This window comes from Agelaius phoeniceus, chromosome 6, assembly GCF_051311805.1.
Source record: "Agelaius phoeniceus isolate bAgePho1 chromosome 6, bAgePho1.hap1, whole genome shotgun sequence".
Classification (NCBI taxonomy): Eukaryota; Metazoa; Chordata; class Aves; order Passeriformes; family Icteridae; genus Agelaius; species Agelaius phoeniceus.
This window is the reverse complement of record NC_135270.1, coordinates 49,493,131-49,508,437: the sequence shown is the minus strand read 5'-3', so window position 1 is coordinate 49,508,437 and position 15,307 is coordinate 49,493,131. Positions and strand designations below refer to the sequence as shown.

At 37.6% G+C, this 15,307-nt stretch overlaps 1 protein-coding gene across 1 annotated transcript in view; it reads left to right on the top strand.

Moving 5' to 3' along the window:
* Nucleotides 1–13,358, top strand: part of CLMN (calmin) — a 76,265-nt gene extending 62,907 nt beyond the window's left edge. Inside the window, exons 9-13 of the mRNA XM_054635185.2 lie at nucleotides 226–1,530; nucleotides 2,637–2,815; nucleotides 4,035–4,098; nucleotides 5,139–5,200; nucleotides 6,680–13,358. Coding sequence (XP_054491160.2) covers nucleotides 226–1,530; nucleotides 2,637–2,815; nucleotides 4,035–4,098; nucleotides 5,139–5,200; nucleotides 6,680–6,833 — 1,764 coding nt within the window. The 3' untranslated portion in view covers nucleotides 6,834–13,358. The remainder of the gene's footprint in view (nucleotides 1–225; nucleotides 1,531–2,636; nucleotides 2,816–4,034; nucleotides 4,099–5,138; nucleotides 5,201–6,679) is intronic.
* The last annotated feature ends 1,949 nt before the right edge of the window (nucleotides 13,359–15,307 follow it).

The window sequence follows — 15,307 nt, the reverse complement described above, 5'->3', positions numbered from 1 at the left end:
CATTCTGATCTTTCTGTACAACTGCCTTCTTGACATTGAGCTTTGTTCAAGGCACTTGACTTGCCAAATTAGTTTTCCTACTTTCAAAATAAGTGAGTCATTAATAGGCCCTTCATAAAGTAATGGACTGAAAGATTAGGTATTTATTCTTTCCACTGTGTTTGGGAAATGTAAAATGGTATCTGAGCTAGGATTTGTCTTCTAATGGTGTATCATCACTTACAGGAAGACTTTACAGATCCTGACAGGGAGCTTCCAATTGAGTCCACATATGTCCACATCAAAGACACACCGTCAGAGAAGGAAAGCAAAATCTTGATTTTAAGTGAAAATGAAGAAAACATGTATACTGTTAATCATGAGAGGAGTCATCCAGCTCCTCCAAAGGTCCACATTCATGATATCCCTGAGAGAATCCCATCAGAAACCACTTCTGAAAATTGTAATGGGAAACTGAGTCAAGTGTTAGGCGATTTACAGGAAACATCTGAAGAGGAGCCTCAAAGGCCTACCTCACTGAAAATTACAGGACCTGTCAGTTTTGAATCCAATTCCTCTTGGGAGGTTCTAAATGATAAATTCATGTCAGGTGAAGAGAGCATCTCTGATGATCCACTGAAACAAAATGATGACCTTTCTCCAGCTGTTCTGACAGATCAGAAAGATTCTGTTGACTCTTTTGAAGAATACTCTGAAGAATTAACTAAGGAAACCCCCACTGAATATGACAATGAAACCAAGAGCCTTTCAGCCAATACTTCTTCTTTGAGTCCATTATCCTGGACTTCAGGTATACTTACAGATGATTCTATTAATAAAGTCGAAGACAGCAAACCCCAGTCTTCAATTATTTTACCAGAAGATACATCAAAACAAGAAGATACGCAGAAGTACATTCTCCACCTTCTAAATGAGGAAATACAGACACTTTCACAAGATGAACATACAAAGGAATCACCTGTCCTTGAGACAACAGAAACAAACACTTGTTCACTGAATGATTCTAATCTCAAAAGCCAAGAACTATCTATACAGCAGGAAACATCTGATGACTCTCTCTCAGATATACCTAAAACTCCAGAGGACCTGGACAGCTGTGATGAAGTTGAATCTGCAACTGAAGTGGTACCCAGTTCTTCAAAAGTATCTGTGATACCCCATGATCTCTTTTATTATCCACATTATAATGTTCCCATATCAGCAGTTCTGAACGCTTACCTCGAGCCTTGTATCGAAGGTTATGACACAGGAAATGAAAAAGCTTCTTCTGAAACAGTAACAGATGTTTTACAAGACAAGAACTCATCAGAACAGGAAGATGCTCTAGAGGCAGACTTGGAGAATAAGCTATGTACCCCTCCATCAGAAACAGATACTGAGAACAGTGAGGAGGACACTACAAAAACAAGCAGTCATGTGAATTCTTCAGATGAAAAAGAAGTGCCATTACTAGTAGATGAGTTAGAAATAGAAGAAGATGCCAATAAGGCCACCAACCATGAAGATTCCACTATTCCACAACATCCTGAGGTATTTTATTTTATTACCAGCACTTCTTTGTATATATATGTGGACTTAGCATCAGATCCCAGTGGTTTTCATTTGCTTTCATTTTGCAATGTTTGGGAGAAATATTTAAAATGTACTTGGTTTCCTGTTCCATTACACTGTTTGCCACAGCCCCCTACTGGAATGAATGGAATTGCAGATCCCTGAGAAGATCTGACATTAAAAGAGAAAATAAGTCCTAATACTAATTCACTAAAAATGTGAATTTATATTATGTTTTAAAATAATTTGAGGCTTCTATAATCCCTACACGTAAAAGGTTACCTTAAAGTACAGCAAAAATGTGCCTTTTTTATTATGTTTTAAAATAGAGGTTTTGTATAATCCTTAGGTATAACAGATTACCAGACAGGGTATTTCTAATAATCTGTAATGATATTAATTACTGATTAGTATTGCTTCTAAAGAAAGGATATAGGCAATATAATTTTGTCCCAATCCAAGTAAGTTTGCCTACAAAAACTTAGAAAAACAATTTGAGTAGGATATGTTACATGGGTGAAATGAAGGCTTCTCTGCACTGGAGGAGGAGGAAGAAGTGGGTACTTTGGGGGTATTTGGTTTAGGCAGTTTGCTCCTGCATCTCTTCTTGCAGACACCAGTTTGAAGTGCCCTACATGTTTTCCAGCACAGTAATTTTTGACAGCATTTTTCAGGAATGAGTGTCCATTTAATGCTGCTCTACATGTAGCTTAGACACATTGCTTGAACATGTTTTGGTCCTGACTCTGACTACAGAAATTAAGTCAGTTTGCTGTTAACTTGAAGGACTAATTGGGGATAGATTTTAAAAAGTCTAGTGGATTGCTTCAAAGAGCCATGTCATGTCATGACTTCTTAATAGAAAGATCTGACTTTCCAACTGTATGTATGTATGTTGAACTGATGATTCCATGTATCACTAGAAGATTTTCAAGAAATTAATTGCTTTTTTATTTTCTTCAGTGAGACTTTCAGTCTCATACTATCTGCAATTGAGTGTCTGAGTAGGCTGCACCACTAAGATATTTGGAAGGGCAGGGAATCAGTCATGTCATCTAAAGCAAAACATTTCCTAATTTCAACAGGCCATAGTAGAACATCTAGAGGATTTACCAATAGCCATAAAGACACCAGAAGAAAATAGTAATACCGACGAGGAAGAGAAAAATATGATTGAAGAAGATTTGCAGATCTCAGATGTTGCCACTACTACTCTATCACAAGATGACCTGGAAGAAAATGCTGAATTCCAGGAATTTACCAGGTATTTCACATTAAATTTGTCTCAAATACACTTAACTGGTCTTTTGAAATTGCCTTGTCCATTGGATGTTTATTGTAGTCTTGTTTTAGGAAGAAGTATTGGGATTCATTGGCTTCTTCCTCTGTTTCTCTTAAATATGTTGAGTGATTCAGTGGGACTTGATTTGACTGTGCTACAAACTTTGCCACACAAAACCCAAGTGGAAGCCCAGTGCATTTTGAACATGCAGGTGTTATAATTGCTTTTCTAACAGAGATAGTATTTTGTAATGTAGATGAAATATTTCATGTGCATTGTTACACTATGTGGAAGCATGACACTGACTGATTTCAGTAGATACTTTTTGGATGTTTTTTTCTGGTTATGAACAAGTAAATGAGGTGTTGGAGAGAAAATAAGATGACGAACTCATGGGTCAAGGTAAAGGCATTTTCATGAAAAGGCAAAGGCCATGTGTGGAAGCAAATTAGAAGAAGACCAAAAAAATTTTATTTATTCTCTACTTCCCATCAGCATGGCAGTGTCCGGCCACTTCCTGAGAAGCAGGGTGTAGAGGTTGCTTCAGAAGACAGATATAAGAACAAGTGTGTGTGTGGGTCTCACTGCCCTTTGGTCAGTTTGGGTCAGCTCTCCTGGCTGGGTCCCCTCCAAGCCTCTTGCCCAGCCCCAGCTCACTGCTCTAGGGAAATTTACCTGCAGCCCAGGCAGACCCTGTACAAAGACACTCAGCTAATTTTGCTCCATTTACTTCTGGTTTTTCTTACATTCTAATTTATTCTTAGGTAATCTACTTCAGTGGGACATGAACTGTAATTTGTTGATGCTTATCACTGGAGCACTCTAATGAATTTGAGAGTTTGCTTAGAAAAAGCCCTTGTCCCCTTCAAGCTTACTGTTCCCTGTCAGTCCAATTTTTTATATCAATGGCCATAAAACTTGGGTATACTCTCAGTTAAATGTCAGTGACGTCAAAGGTGCAAAAATGCTCTCAGATACAATCTTTTAGAAAAGATTCCTTTTTGAGAATATGAATTTTTTATTGTGAGTCAGATTTTCCCAAAGCCATTTTTATCATGTTACTGATAAATTCCAGTCCATATTCTAATACATGCAGCAATGCATATTTGGGGTTTAGTGTAGCTTAAACCTGTCACGTCCATTTGCAGTGTCTCTTTTAAACTTAACTTTATGAATTTAAAAACTTTGCTTTTATATACAGAAGCAGTGACAGTGATGTCAACATGCATCTCCGAAAAAGGTTTTCTCGTAATTCTTCTGAGGAGGTAAGTGTGGATATTTATTTATTGCTGTTTCTCTGGTTTTCTCAAACTCCAGAAGTTCAGACACTCTAAAAAGGCCTCTAACAGTATCAAAGTCTTGTGACTTCTAATAATTTTAGTGCTAAAACCAGGCATAGTTGCAAAGTTTTACTGAACTCTCCTAAAAACATACTAAACTTTACTGAACCTTAAGCAAATTCACAAAGGAGTACCTAATACTACAGTCAAATCCATTGTAACTTTAAACTTTAAACTTTAAAACTTCATCATACCTGTATAGCTACAACATTTTGCTTGTTTGAAGCTACTTTTGTTTGCTGCTCCAGTTTCTTTTCACTTTTGCATTCTCTGTATATCATATTGATGTCCTGGTCTCAACACTGCAAAAATGCTGGGTGTCTCCTGAAGAGCACTGTTTCTGAAAAACTGGGCTCTGTCCCTTTTCCTCACAGTAGCAGAGTATTATATTATCAGTAGCAGCAACTAACCCTAAAAGAATTTTAGTTGTAACATGAAACTGCGTTCCTAAATGACAGATGTGATTCACACGGGCTTCTTGGGAGCACACAATACAGCTGAGGTCTGGATTTTTATTTTTAAAGCTAAAAGGAAGGGACAGCATCAGCAATCCAGGCATGCTGAGCAAGGACAAGAATATGGCCTTTTTTCAACACAAAAATAAAATTCTGACCATCTTGGAGTTTAAAAAAAAATGCTGCCACCAGTGTTCAGTGAAAGGGAGGTTTCACACAGATGCTTTAGTTTTGCAGTACTGTCAGAGCTACTAGAAATACATATGAACAAGGGGAATTTTATTCAACTGATGAAAGCAGTTGAAAGCAAAAAAATCTTATTTCACAACTTTTTTCCTTTTCTGTGTGTGGACCAGACTGCAGTGCTGGATGTGCTGACAGAAAATATGTTTATGAGCACACTTTCATTTTATTTGAGCAAACATTAGATACAATTTGCATAAAATACACAATTACCATCTTTGTGAGATGCTGAGTTTGGTTATCTAATCTGTTTGTGGCTTGTTTAAGGAAACCTATGGTGTAAACGAGCAGAAGATGACAGATATGGATGAAAATCCATTAATCATTGGGTGAGTGTTTCTTATTCAGACTGACTTTTGCAAGGAAACCATAACTCCTAGGTGCTACTGGCAGTGATACAAAGGGAGCTGGAAATTAATTATAATGGTAGCAATTGTCTTCTGTATTGGCTCAGAGTCCACATTTCCCATAGGTGTAACATACAAAATTTCCTTATTGCTCAATCTGTCCCTTGACTAAAATGCTTTTGATTGACTTGAAAAATTCAGCTGTCTCAGCAAGATTCTGAGCATTTCCCCCACTTGGTGGATATCTCAGGCTGAGAGAAGAGTGGGACAACTTCAAATGTTAGGCTCTCTGGCAGTAATGACTCTTTCCAGGTTTGGAAGACTGTCAAAACAATGTTTAGTGAGATCAGTGCCAGGGAAAGTCAATTTCTTCAGTGGAGGACTGGCCTCTGTTGGAGCATCTATAGTTTTGGTAATTTGTATGTGTGTTTAGTTTAGACTTAGGGTAACTGGTCATGAACACATGCATCCCGTTGGTATTAGGGTCTAAATATCTTTAAGAAACAAGGATCACTTTGGGTTTTGCCTCTTAGCTGATACTGAATAGTACCTCTCACAACTTCTAGGTAAAATGGTTGTTATGTTATATTTAGATGCAGAAAACACACAAAATATTATCAGGATCCATTGGCCTCTCTCTCTCTGTTTAAAAAAATTACATAAATAGCTGTTACAGTTGTATCAGTTGTACGATTTGCTGATATTTTGTGTAATACTCAGGTATATATCCAGTAGGAAGCCCTAAGCAGAAAAACACCATTTTTCTCCAAAAGTAGATTAAAAACAGTTTACTGGAGTGTTTTTCTTGCAGCACTAGAAAATTATAAAATGATTGTGCCTTTTTAAAAAAGACCTTTCCTTGTCTTTGTGAGAGCTCAGTGGTGCTGGCAGAATCCATCAGCCTTTGCCCTTATGAACCACAGCTGGAAATTTTTGAAGTTGAAATTTTGGAGTTGTTCTGCAAACCCCCAACTGCTAGTTGGTTTCTTGGTTGGAAGCCTTGGGCTTTTCTGTTTAATATTCTAGTGCCTAGCATGAGGGGCTCTGAAAGTAGATGATTTGGGGAAAGTATATCAAGTCAGATCCAGTGTATAAGCAAAACTGTGGAAGTGTGAGATGTGTTGCCCAGTGTTATGTTTGCTGTTCTGAAAATAAAAGGGCATCTTTTTTACTGGTGGAAATCTCCTTACATCAGAGGGCTGTGCTGTAATGGCACTTACTTAAACTACCTGAGAATTTGAGTTTTCAGAAGATTGATTCTTACTTATGCTGACTCTGGAAGGGACACACTGCTAAAGCCCATTATGCCCCTCCTAGTCTAGCTGGGGCCCTCCAGCTGACTAGACTGAAAAGGTTCATTAAACTGTGTTTTAGACCACCTCTGATCTTCACAGTAATTATTAACAATGAAGGTTTTTTCTTCCTTTCCTTGCCTCTTACTGAATTCTCTCCTATTTTCAGGGAGAAAAAGGACTTGGAAGCAAGCGAGACTCCAGCACCAACTCATGAGATAACAATTTTTGAGCAGCCAGAGCTATTCTACTTTGTAATTTTCTTTTGGGTGCTGGTCTACTGCCTTTTACTCCTTCCACAGCTGCTTAGCAACAAAGTTTGATCTGTGTGAGGTGTGGAAAATAAAGGGATGGTGGCTGGATTGCTTTGTGTATCTGCATATGAATATGTTCCTTCAGGTGAAGCACAAACAGAAATCCAGAACCTGGTATTTGTGTTTATTATCAGGTTGTCCTCAATTCTGCTACTGTTGTGCTATGACAGTGTCAAAGCACGTTTTATATTATGGTAATTGTGTAAATATATATAAAAATGATCTGATTTAGTAGATGCGATTTTGTACATTTGTGCCTTGCTTTATAAGATGCTAAATAAAACCAGATAATTATCAGTAGAAGTATCAACAATTCAGAGCTCTAGTCTTCAAAAATTATTCTTCTGGCTTCACTTTCTTATGTAGGGCCTGATAGCTATGGAAGAGGGATGGTGTTGATTTACCTTGGGGTCTGACCACCTGCAAGGGCAAGGCTAGAAATGCTTCTTCGCATTTTTCATTTCAAAGAGTGGGAGGCAGAGCACAGCTACAGGTAGTGAAACACACATCAGGAACTGATTACAGTTCCAGAAGCAAATCCAGTGAGCAACAAAATCAGGTTGAGGGTTTATTGGGGTAGGGAAGTTAGATTTTTTTAGGATTTAAAGTAATTTTTATCCTGCACCGTTTAGTATGTTTGACTTGCAGGAAAAAGTTGGGTATGAAGAAGTGTGAAGAACTACATGCTAGCTGCTTCTTAGGAGACTTTATATGGGAAATCTCAGGCCAGAAACTAAAGTTTTTTAAAAGTACCTCAGTGCTTCTGAGTCTGCTTTTGCTTCAATTTCTTTGCTGCTTTTACTAACAAATCACATAAAGATTTCTCTCTTTTGCATATACAAAAAATAATAAGTAACCAGCTTTGCTGAGGCTACTGTTAAGGCACTAGGGTGTGGTAAAAGAATTAGAAATACCTTTTAAGTGTCCATTTAAATTGAGAAAGAAAAGATAGATGTAAAACTAAATACAGAAAAATGCTGACAATGAGTATTGACTTCCTAGTGCGACTAAAGAGATTCCTGTGGCTTATCCATGGGCACAGTTGAGCTACTTTTTCCTCTTGCAATTTTTGTCCAATCAATGATCACTTTAGGATATTTCATATAGGATTTTTGCCAGAGAAGGTGTAATCCATGCTCTGTAGGACAAAAGAGAAGTCTTCAATTTCATAGCAGTAACTTCTCTCCATGTGACTTTCAGTGAAGTCACTACTTCTCATTGGCACATTTTTAGTTTCATGGTGTGCTTTATGAGACTACATCACATTGCTGCTTCCATCTGAAAATTCAGAAGGTTGACTGCAATGTGCTTCCTGAAATGAAGGGTTTTAAAATTTTACTCTGAGTGAAAATTAAATAATGGCTGTAAGTTTTACATATTTTGTGGTAGCATAAGGTGTATCCCTACCCTGGCTAAGTTTTCAGATTAACTAATTGCACCTGGGATCAAGATACATCAAAATATACAGCAATTTATTTGCAAGTACTTAAAACCTGTCTGCAATCATGTTATCTGCTGGGGCAATCCTAACCATTCCTCACACTTCATTCTTCTTCATAAGCTTTTTGTCCCCCTGAGATTTTTCTCCTGAGCTGCAGTTAGAATTCAATAGAAGTAAGGAATGACAGGGGATCTTAAACATTGAAGATAAAATTCTGAACACCTTTCAAATCTTTCCTATTCTGTCCTGCCACTGTTGACTAGAGCTGGATTCACCCCATGAACCTAGAAATAAGATCCATTGTTCTTGAGGAAGAGATGCAAATGTCCCAAATTAATTTGGTTTAAATCAGCTTAAGTAAAAGAAAAAAATATTTCTTTCATCTTGTTCATGAAAGCAGTCAAGATTTTGAGTCAGCTGATTTTGTGATCAATGAACCTGTTTGTGCTTGTTGTATTAGACAGTGGTACCTTCTTCCAAAAGAAAACCTAGATAAGAACTTTTGAAGGTGCTTTCTGGAAGTAGACTAAAATAGAAAGTTGAAGGGTTAGTGCTTTCTCCTCTGAAAGAATAAAACTTAGTACAAGAAACATTTTATGCTTATCCTGAAAACCAGGGAATACCAGGCTGGGCTACGGCATCTATTTAATAGCTGCAAGCAGGAGTGTACTACACTACTTTGGAGCAAAATACTGACAGCTTTTCATTATGTTCCACTCTTCACAGGTTTCTTTGGTTTATGATAACTTTTTCTGACCCTTTCTATTTATACCCTGGTTCTTCCATGTTTATTAATCTTCAGCAGAGGCTATTTGGAATTGGATTGCAGCCTCTTTATAGGACTTTACAGCTATCAAAGTTCAATCAAGTATGCTCCCCTCTTCTTTCCTTCCTCCTAAGAAAATGAATCATGATGAGGAACTCTTTGAATGTCTTAGCTAAGCAACTGACATCCATGAAGAATGGGAAGGTGAACAGGAACACAGTGATGCCAGAAATGTCATTACACAGTACTTTTGTCCAAGAAGGAGAAAACCCAAGGTTTTCTTTGTTACCTACCACTGATGGAGAGTGACTGATACAGTGCAATGAGCAGTTTAAATGTCAAACAGCATTCCACAATTGTATTGGTCGTCTCCACCAGTGTTTCAATTGAGGTACACTTTCCAGCCTATCCCACTGAGAGACAGAGATTGCTTCTTCCATCCAAAGTAGATGAAAACAAAAAACTAAACCATTCCATGATACTTGGTATTGCATTGCTTTCAATTTTCAGGTTTGTTTTGTTGTGGGTGGGTGTGCTATAACAGAAGCAGTGTACCTTTCCATGGGTGAGAAGACCCAGGGTGAAGCACTAAGAGTGATTCTACTGGTCAATTGTGCTTAAAAAAACTGAACTCTTCAAGAGTTTTTTTGCCTTTACCTCGAACTGTAAAGATTGACATCTGCATAAGCAGCAGCTTCCCCCAGTCAAACTGACTTGTGAGCCTGCATCTCTTCTTCCACAGCACAAGATCCAATTCCTTAATGCAAGGGCCCTGTTCTGAAAACACTGCTTGGTTTTGGGGTTTGTGACCTATTCTGAGCTACTGCCTGAAAGCCTGATTATAAAACATTTATTATGGCAAAGCCTACTTTAACTTGCTGCCCAGAGGGCTGGCTGGTGGTAGTAGAGGGTTTAAACCCTGGTGGGAAATCCATTGTCTACCCATTTTCCAACAGATATGTGCACTGTCTGAATACTGAAGTTTTTGCTGAACTTTGCCTGGGTTGAAAAATGCTAAGCTTGAACTGACCACATATAGTATATTGATTTGGCAGCTGAATTCAGATACACAGAGGTACTGATCTGTTAAGACTCTTTCTAAAACCTGCTGGATTTGAGCAAATGTGGGTAGCAGGGCATTGTGAAGTGTAAGTGTCAGGAAGTGCCTTGAAGATCACTGGATAAAGGATGTTTGGTGTTCACAGAAGCAGCATTAAAGACTGAGTGGCAACTGTAATAGGATGGTTCAATGTCATTGTAGTCAGAACTGCAAAGTGTTTCATCATGATTTTATAGAAAGTGCAAGGAAAGTTACACCATTAAAGACAGAGCCCCACTAAACATTTATGGGGTAGATGACTTAGAGTTGAAGAAGTGAGTTAAACAGTCACATAATCTACAAACTGACCAGAATATAGCTTTTGTCAAATTGTAGGAAATTATCAGTGCAAAGGCAGAGCAAACACAGACTACAGTAAAAAACGACAATCAATTTTCAACGCCATGAATATTTTTGAGAGATTGAGCTCTAAAATGTATTTTTATTGAGTTTCTAGATTGTAATGAATGTGTCTACAGAATTTTATGCAAAGCTTGAGAGTTCAGCTGTTTTAAAATGATTTTTTTATATAGCAGTGATTATTTTATCTATATATTTAATAGAATTGTAAAACCATTTTAAGAGTACCTGTAAAATTCTATGTATGTGATACAATTATTTATTAATTATGACTCATGAGAATGAACATTAAGCTATGCATTGGTTGTGTTATCCATTTGAAAACTGGAAACTGCAAACAGGAGAAGAGATTTTAATGAACAGCAGATCTGAAAAGCAGGGGAAATGATTGAATACATTTGTGTGATTCTTAAAGCTGCATAGCAATATGTCATTTTGTGATGTTAACTTTCAGCTAAAGTTGCAAAATATACTGAGTGATTGAGCTACTTTCTTCCATTAAAACTTCCTGAGGCTGAAATTTCTACATGTTGCTATTTGGCGTCTAAACACACTTAAATCCCGTACATTTTCTGGACACTCCCAGTTTACTCCTGTTCAGTATGACTAACTTCTTTATTCAAGTAGTGCTCCACTGACTTTACAAGGGTACCATGCTGTACCCAGTGGGGGTTTTTAGGGTTCTCTGCACTAATCCTCAAAGAATTTGAGCTTTAGGAGATTCACTTGGCCAGTATGTGTGGTACCACATTCAGCCATCTAACACAATAATAATTATAATTGTGCATTATCACTTATGCTAGCTTTAAAACTTGGGAGTCCCTTCTTGCCAAGCACAAACGTGAATGCATCCAGAGATGTGTTCAGTTCCTCTACTTCTGTGGAAGTCAGTGCAACACATCTGTGTGCTAAGCACACACCACAAGATCTGGCCCTGAGGGCACTGAAATCAACATCAACCGCATAGGCCAGGAAGTCGCTGAAGCCTATGCAATGCCCATGCAAATCCAATGTACACCAACCATACACCGCTCACTTCAGTTACCTCCATTTTACACAGAGCATTTGTTTACCTAAATTCTGCAGAATCAACCCTCCAAAGAGAGGAAGTTAACGTCTACTTCTGTCTTCAATTAAGAGAACAGCAGCAGGGAACAATTAACTGGGAGGCAAGGGTGAAGTTTCAGGCTAGGGTGTAGCCATGGAAGTTCCCAAACTGCTACAGCTGGAAGCTCATACCCTGACAATAAGTTGCCTGCTCTTTCCATTGAGCTGATAGGTAGCAGATCTGAATGGAGGTAAAAACCACAAAATCCTTTGTATTTCTGCATTGTGCAGGTTTTTATCAGGTAAATAACTTCCCCTGGCACACCACTGCTAACACTACTTTATAGCTGCCCAACTTACCATTGTTCACGTTCCAGGTTTGTATATAAACAGGACACACAGTGTGGCTTGTCCTCTCCCATTCCAGCCCAAGATCATGAAGCCATTCATGCAGGAGGATGGAATACATGCACATTCAATGATATGGAAATCATTGTGTAACGTTCTTTGTGGAGTAGCTCGCTTGCTCTGCCATTGCTTCACACAACTCCAGAGCTCACAAAGGGTGAAAAATTAATCCATATTTTTTCAAGTGCCATAGTCATTTCAGGGTTATCTTAACTGAAATTGTGGAACATCAAAGTATTTCTTTCCTCCACTAAATGTAAGACATGGAAAACCTCCTCCCACCTTAGTGGCGCTTTTGACAATTCCTTTCCAAGCAGCTGCTACTGCTGATACTGGAAAATGAGACCCATGCTATTTCTCTCTATAGTGTGGGGAAATGTCTTAAGTTTGTGTCTCTGGAACATAAAATTGGCCCCTGAGTGATTAATATTTTTTTCTTCATGAAAAGGTTAGAAGGACCAATAAAAATGATTTTACCTTAGTAAGAAGTACTATAAGCTACCATTCCAAGAAAGGCTAGTTCCTGGTCATCACTGCTGTGTTAAGGCCAGGTAATATCTTATTCATTAAACAGTTTCCTTAATTTCATTGGGCCTTCCTGGAATCTCCTTGATTCACATAATAGATTTGCTGTGTCCAAGGACTGGTTTGTACAGGGGGGTCCTTGGTCCATGGCCATTATTAAGACAGTAACAGAAAATCACTCTTGTTTATTTCAAAACGATGTGAATCAAGTAACTTTCAATGTATATGCTGCTGAGTTCTTGAGAGAAACAATGGAGTTACATTTTAATGCCAAATAAGTTACACAAGTCAAATAAATATTTTTACTGTAATGAAAAATTCAATTTGTACTTTTGTCTTGAACGAAACATTTTAGTAGGCATACCACCTTGTGCTATTGTATACTGCTGTGTAAAAAGCTGAATAAACTGTTTTACCTTTCTTGTTAAAGTTCTCTAGTTTAAACTGTAAAGTGCTAGATGGCTAAAGAGTTAATGAGGGACTGCATCCTAAATAAATAATTTGAAAGTAAGGAATGTAATATTTAAAATACATGTTTCTCTTTGGCAAGTGAAATGAGGAATGATGATTTTTTAAAAATGAGAACAAATGCTGGGAGGATTTGAGTGGTGTCCAGATATACTGAAGGAAATGCATTTTCGTGTACTATCAAATACATTTCTTCTGAATACTTTCTGTCAGGGGCTTGTATTGGATGTTTGCACTAGTTAATCAAAGCTAATTTTTGTGAGAAAGAGTTAAATTCTTCTGTATAGCTGGTAAAAAAAATGTTTTTAGAAACTGTTATGCTGTTATAAGAATAGTATTTACTAGTGAATAGCTCCAATTTATTTTACAGAATCTCCAATTTTGAAATAAATGGACAGGCTTCCTGTATCTAATCTGTTACCTGTGGGTTTGTCTTGTGGACTCTAATTGTTCAATTTATTAATAGTTATAATTATATATTGTATCTATTATATATATTATTTTTTATCGATTACACATTTTCAAGCCCAGAAACTAAATGCATGTTCTAGGAGAGAAGACCTCAGTAAAGACTGCAAATTCATAAAGTGCATGGTTTCCCACTTGCCCAAAAAGTGACTTTTCATTTTGGAGGAAGAATCTAAACTTTCTTCTGGTCAACAAACAAATGGATTTAAATTGTTTATAAAGGGGAAGAATTACTAATTTATTAATGCATAGAAAATGGCCTTATAAAGGAAGCCACGGGAAAGCTTACAAAAACAGTTGTGCTTAATTATTTACTGTTCTTACAATTTATTTATCTGGGCTGTTTCTATATACATGTTTAGACTTGGGGATTAGTAAATTGGCTGCAGTACCATTTCATATTTACAATGTACCTCCCCCTACACCTTAACTCCCTTTGCAGGATATGAGAAAAAGAAAATATAGTACAATAGAGTTGCAATGCAGTTCAGAATCAGCCTCATGATCTGTGTCCTGAAAAATATATCTAAATTAGACAAACACACTGAAGGAAATGGCATATGGGAAAGGTATAGAAATGTTCCCTCTCTATAAGGTTCATGGGTATCACACTTTAGGATCTCTAAATATTCCTCTAATCCTTCTACAAAATCAAATCATTTCATATGTTTTCAAAGTGCTTCTAACCACTCCTGAAGTAGCTGTACCTGCCTATTGGACCACTCTCCCTCACACCTAAGTGTACAAAACAAGAGAATATTCATGGTCCTGTTGAGAATTTGGGATATTTGGGTCCAGTCCTGTTAGCAATGTAGATTTCCAGAATCATAGAACAGTTTGGGCTGGAAGAGACCTTTAAATGTTATCCAGTCTACCTGCTCTGCCATGAGCACCTCCATCAAATCAGGTTGCTCAGAGACCTGTCCAGTCTGACCAAATGTTTCCAGGGATAAGGCATTTACCACCTTTCATTACCAAAACTTTTAAATCTCTAAATACACTTTGGGTTTTGGTTTTGTTTTGGGTTTTTTTTTGTTTGTTTTTTTTTGGGTGTTGTTTTGTTGTTGTTGTTGTGGGTTTTTTTTTTTGTTTTCTGTATTTTTGTTTGTTTTTTTTTTTTTTTTTTTTTTGCTACTGACACTGGGTTAGTGGAATTTGCAAGTGCACTGGGGAGGGAAGGGTGCAACTGTGTGTGGAAGCAAAGTTAACTTTTACAATGGTATGAGATCCAAACTTTAGTTCAAATTCATAGTAAGACAGGAACCATTGGACTGGTTTTCTTTTAACTACTCTGGGATAAAAGTAATTCTGACAGAAACTCAAAAATAATCTCCTTTATCTTTGCTCTGTAATCACAATTACTGTAGCTTGAAGTTGATGCACATGCAGTGTTGGAAACACACTGGATCCATCTGGATCTTGGCAGCAACAAAGACAAGCACAGGATTCATTTCAGATAAGGAGCCCTCCAAGTGTGTACACACTGAGTATGCACTTGGCTTGTGCAGGAGCCCAGACCTCCCAAGGATCACCTGTGGCCATCACACATATTCTTGTCGTGTAAACTGAAACCTTCATCCTCTCTTCAGGGCTCATTCTACCCAGTCACTAAAAAAAAGCCAGGAGGAGCAGGAGAACCTTCAAGCTGGTGAGTGCAGAGAGCAAAGCCTTTGACTTGAGCTGTGTTCTCTATTATGACACCAATATATGGTGGTAATATTTTCTTGAGTTGCTATTTCTACTGATGTTACAAGGATTATTTCCAGGAGAGCTAATTGCACAATTTATGAAATGCCTTCTGTGACTAACTCCATTCCTTGGTACCACTGGCTTACCACAGTCCTTGGCAAACCACACTTTAACTTGGAATATCATACAACATATGATCAAAGCAAAATGTA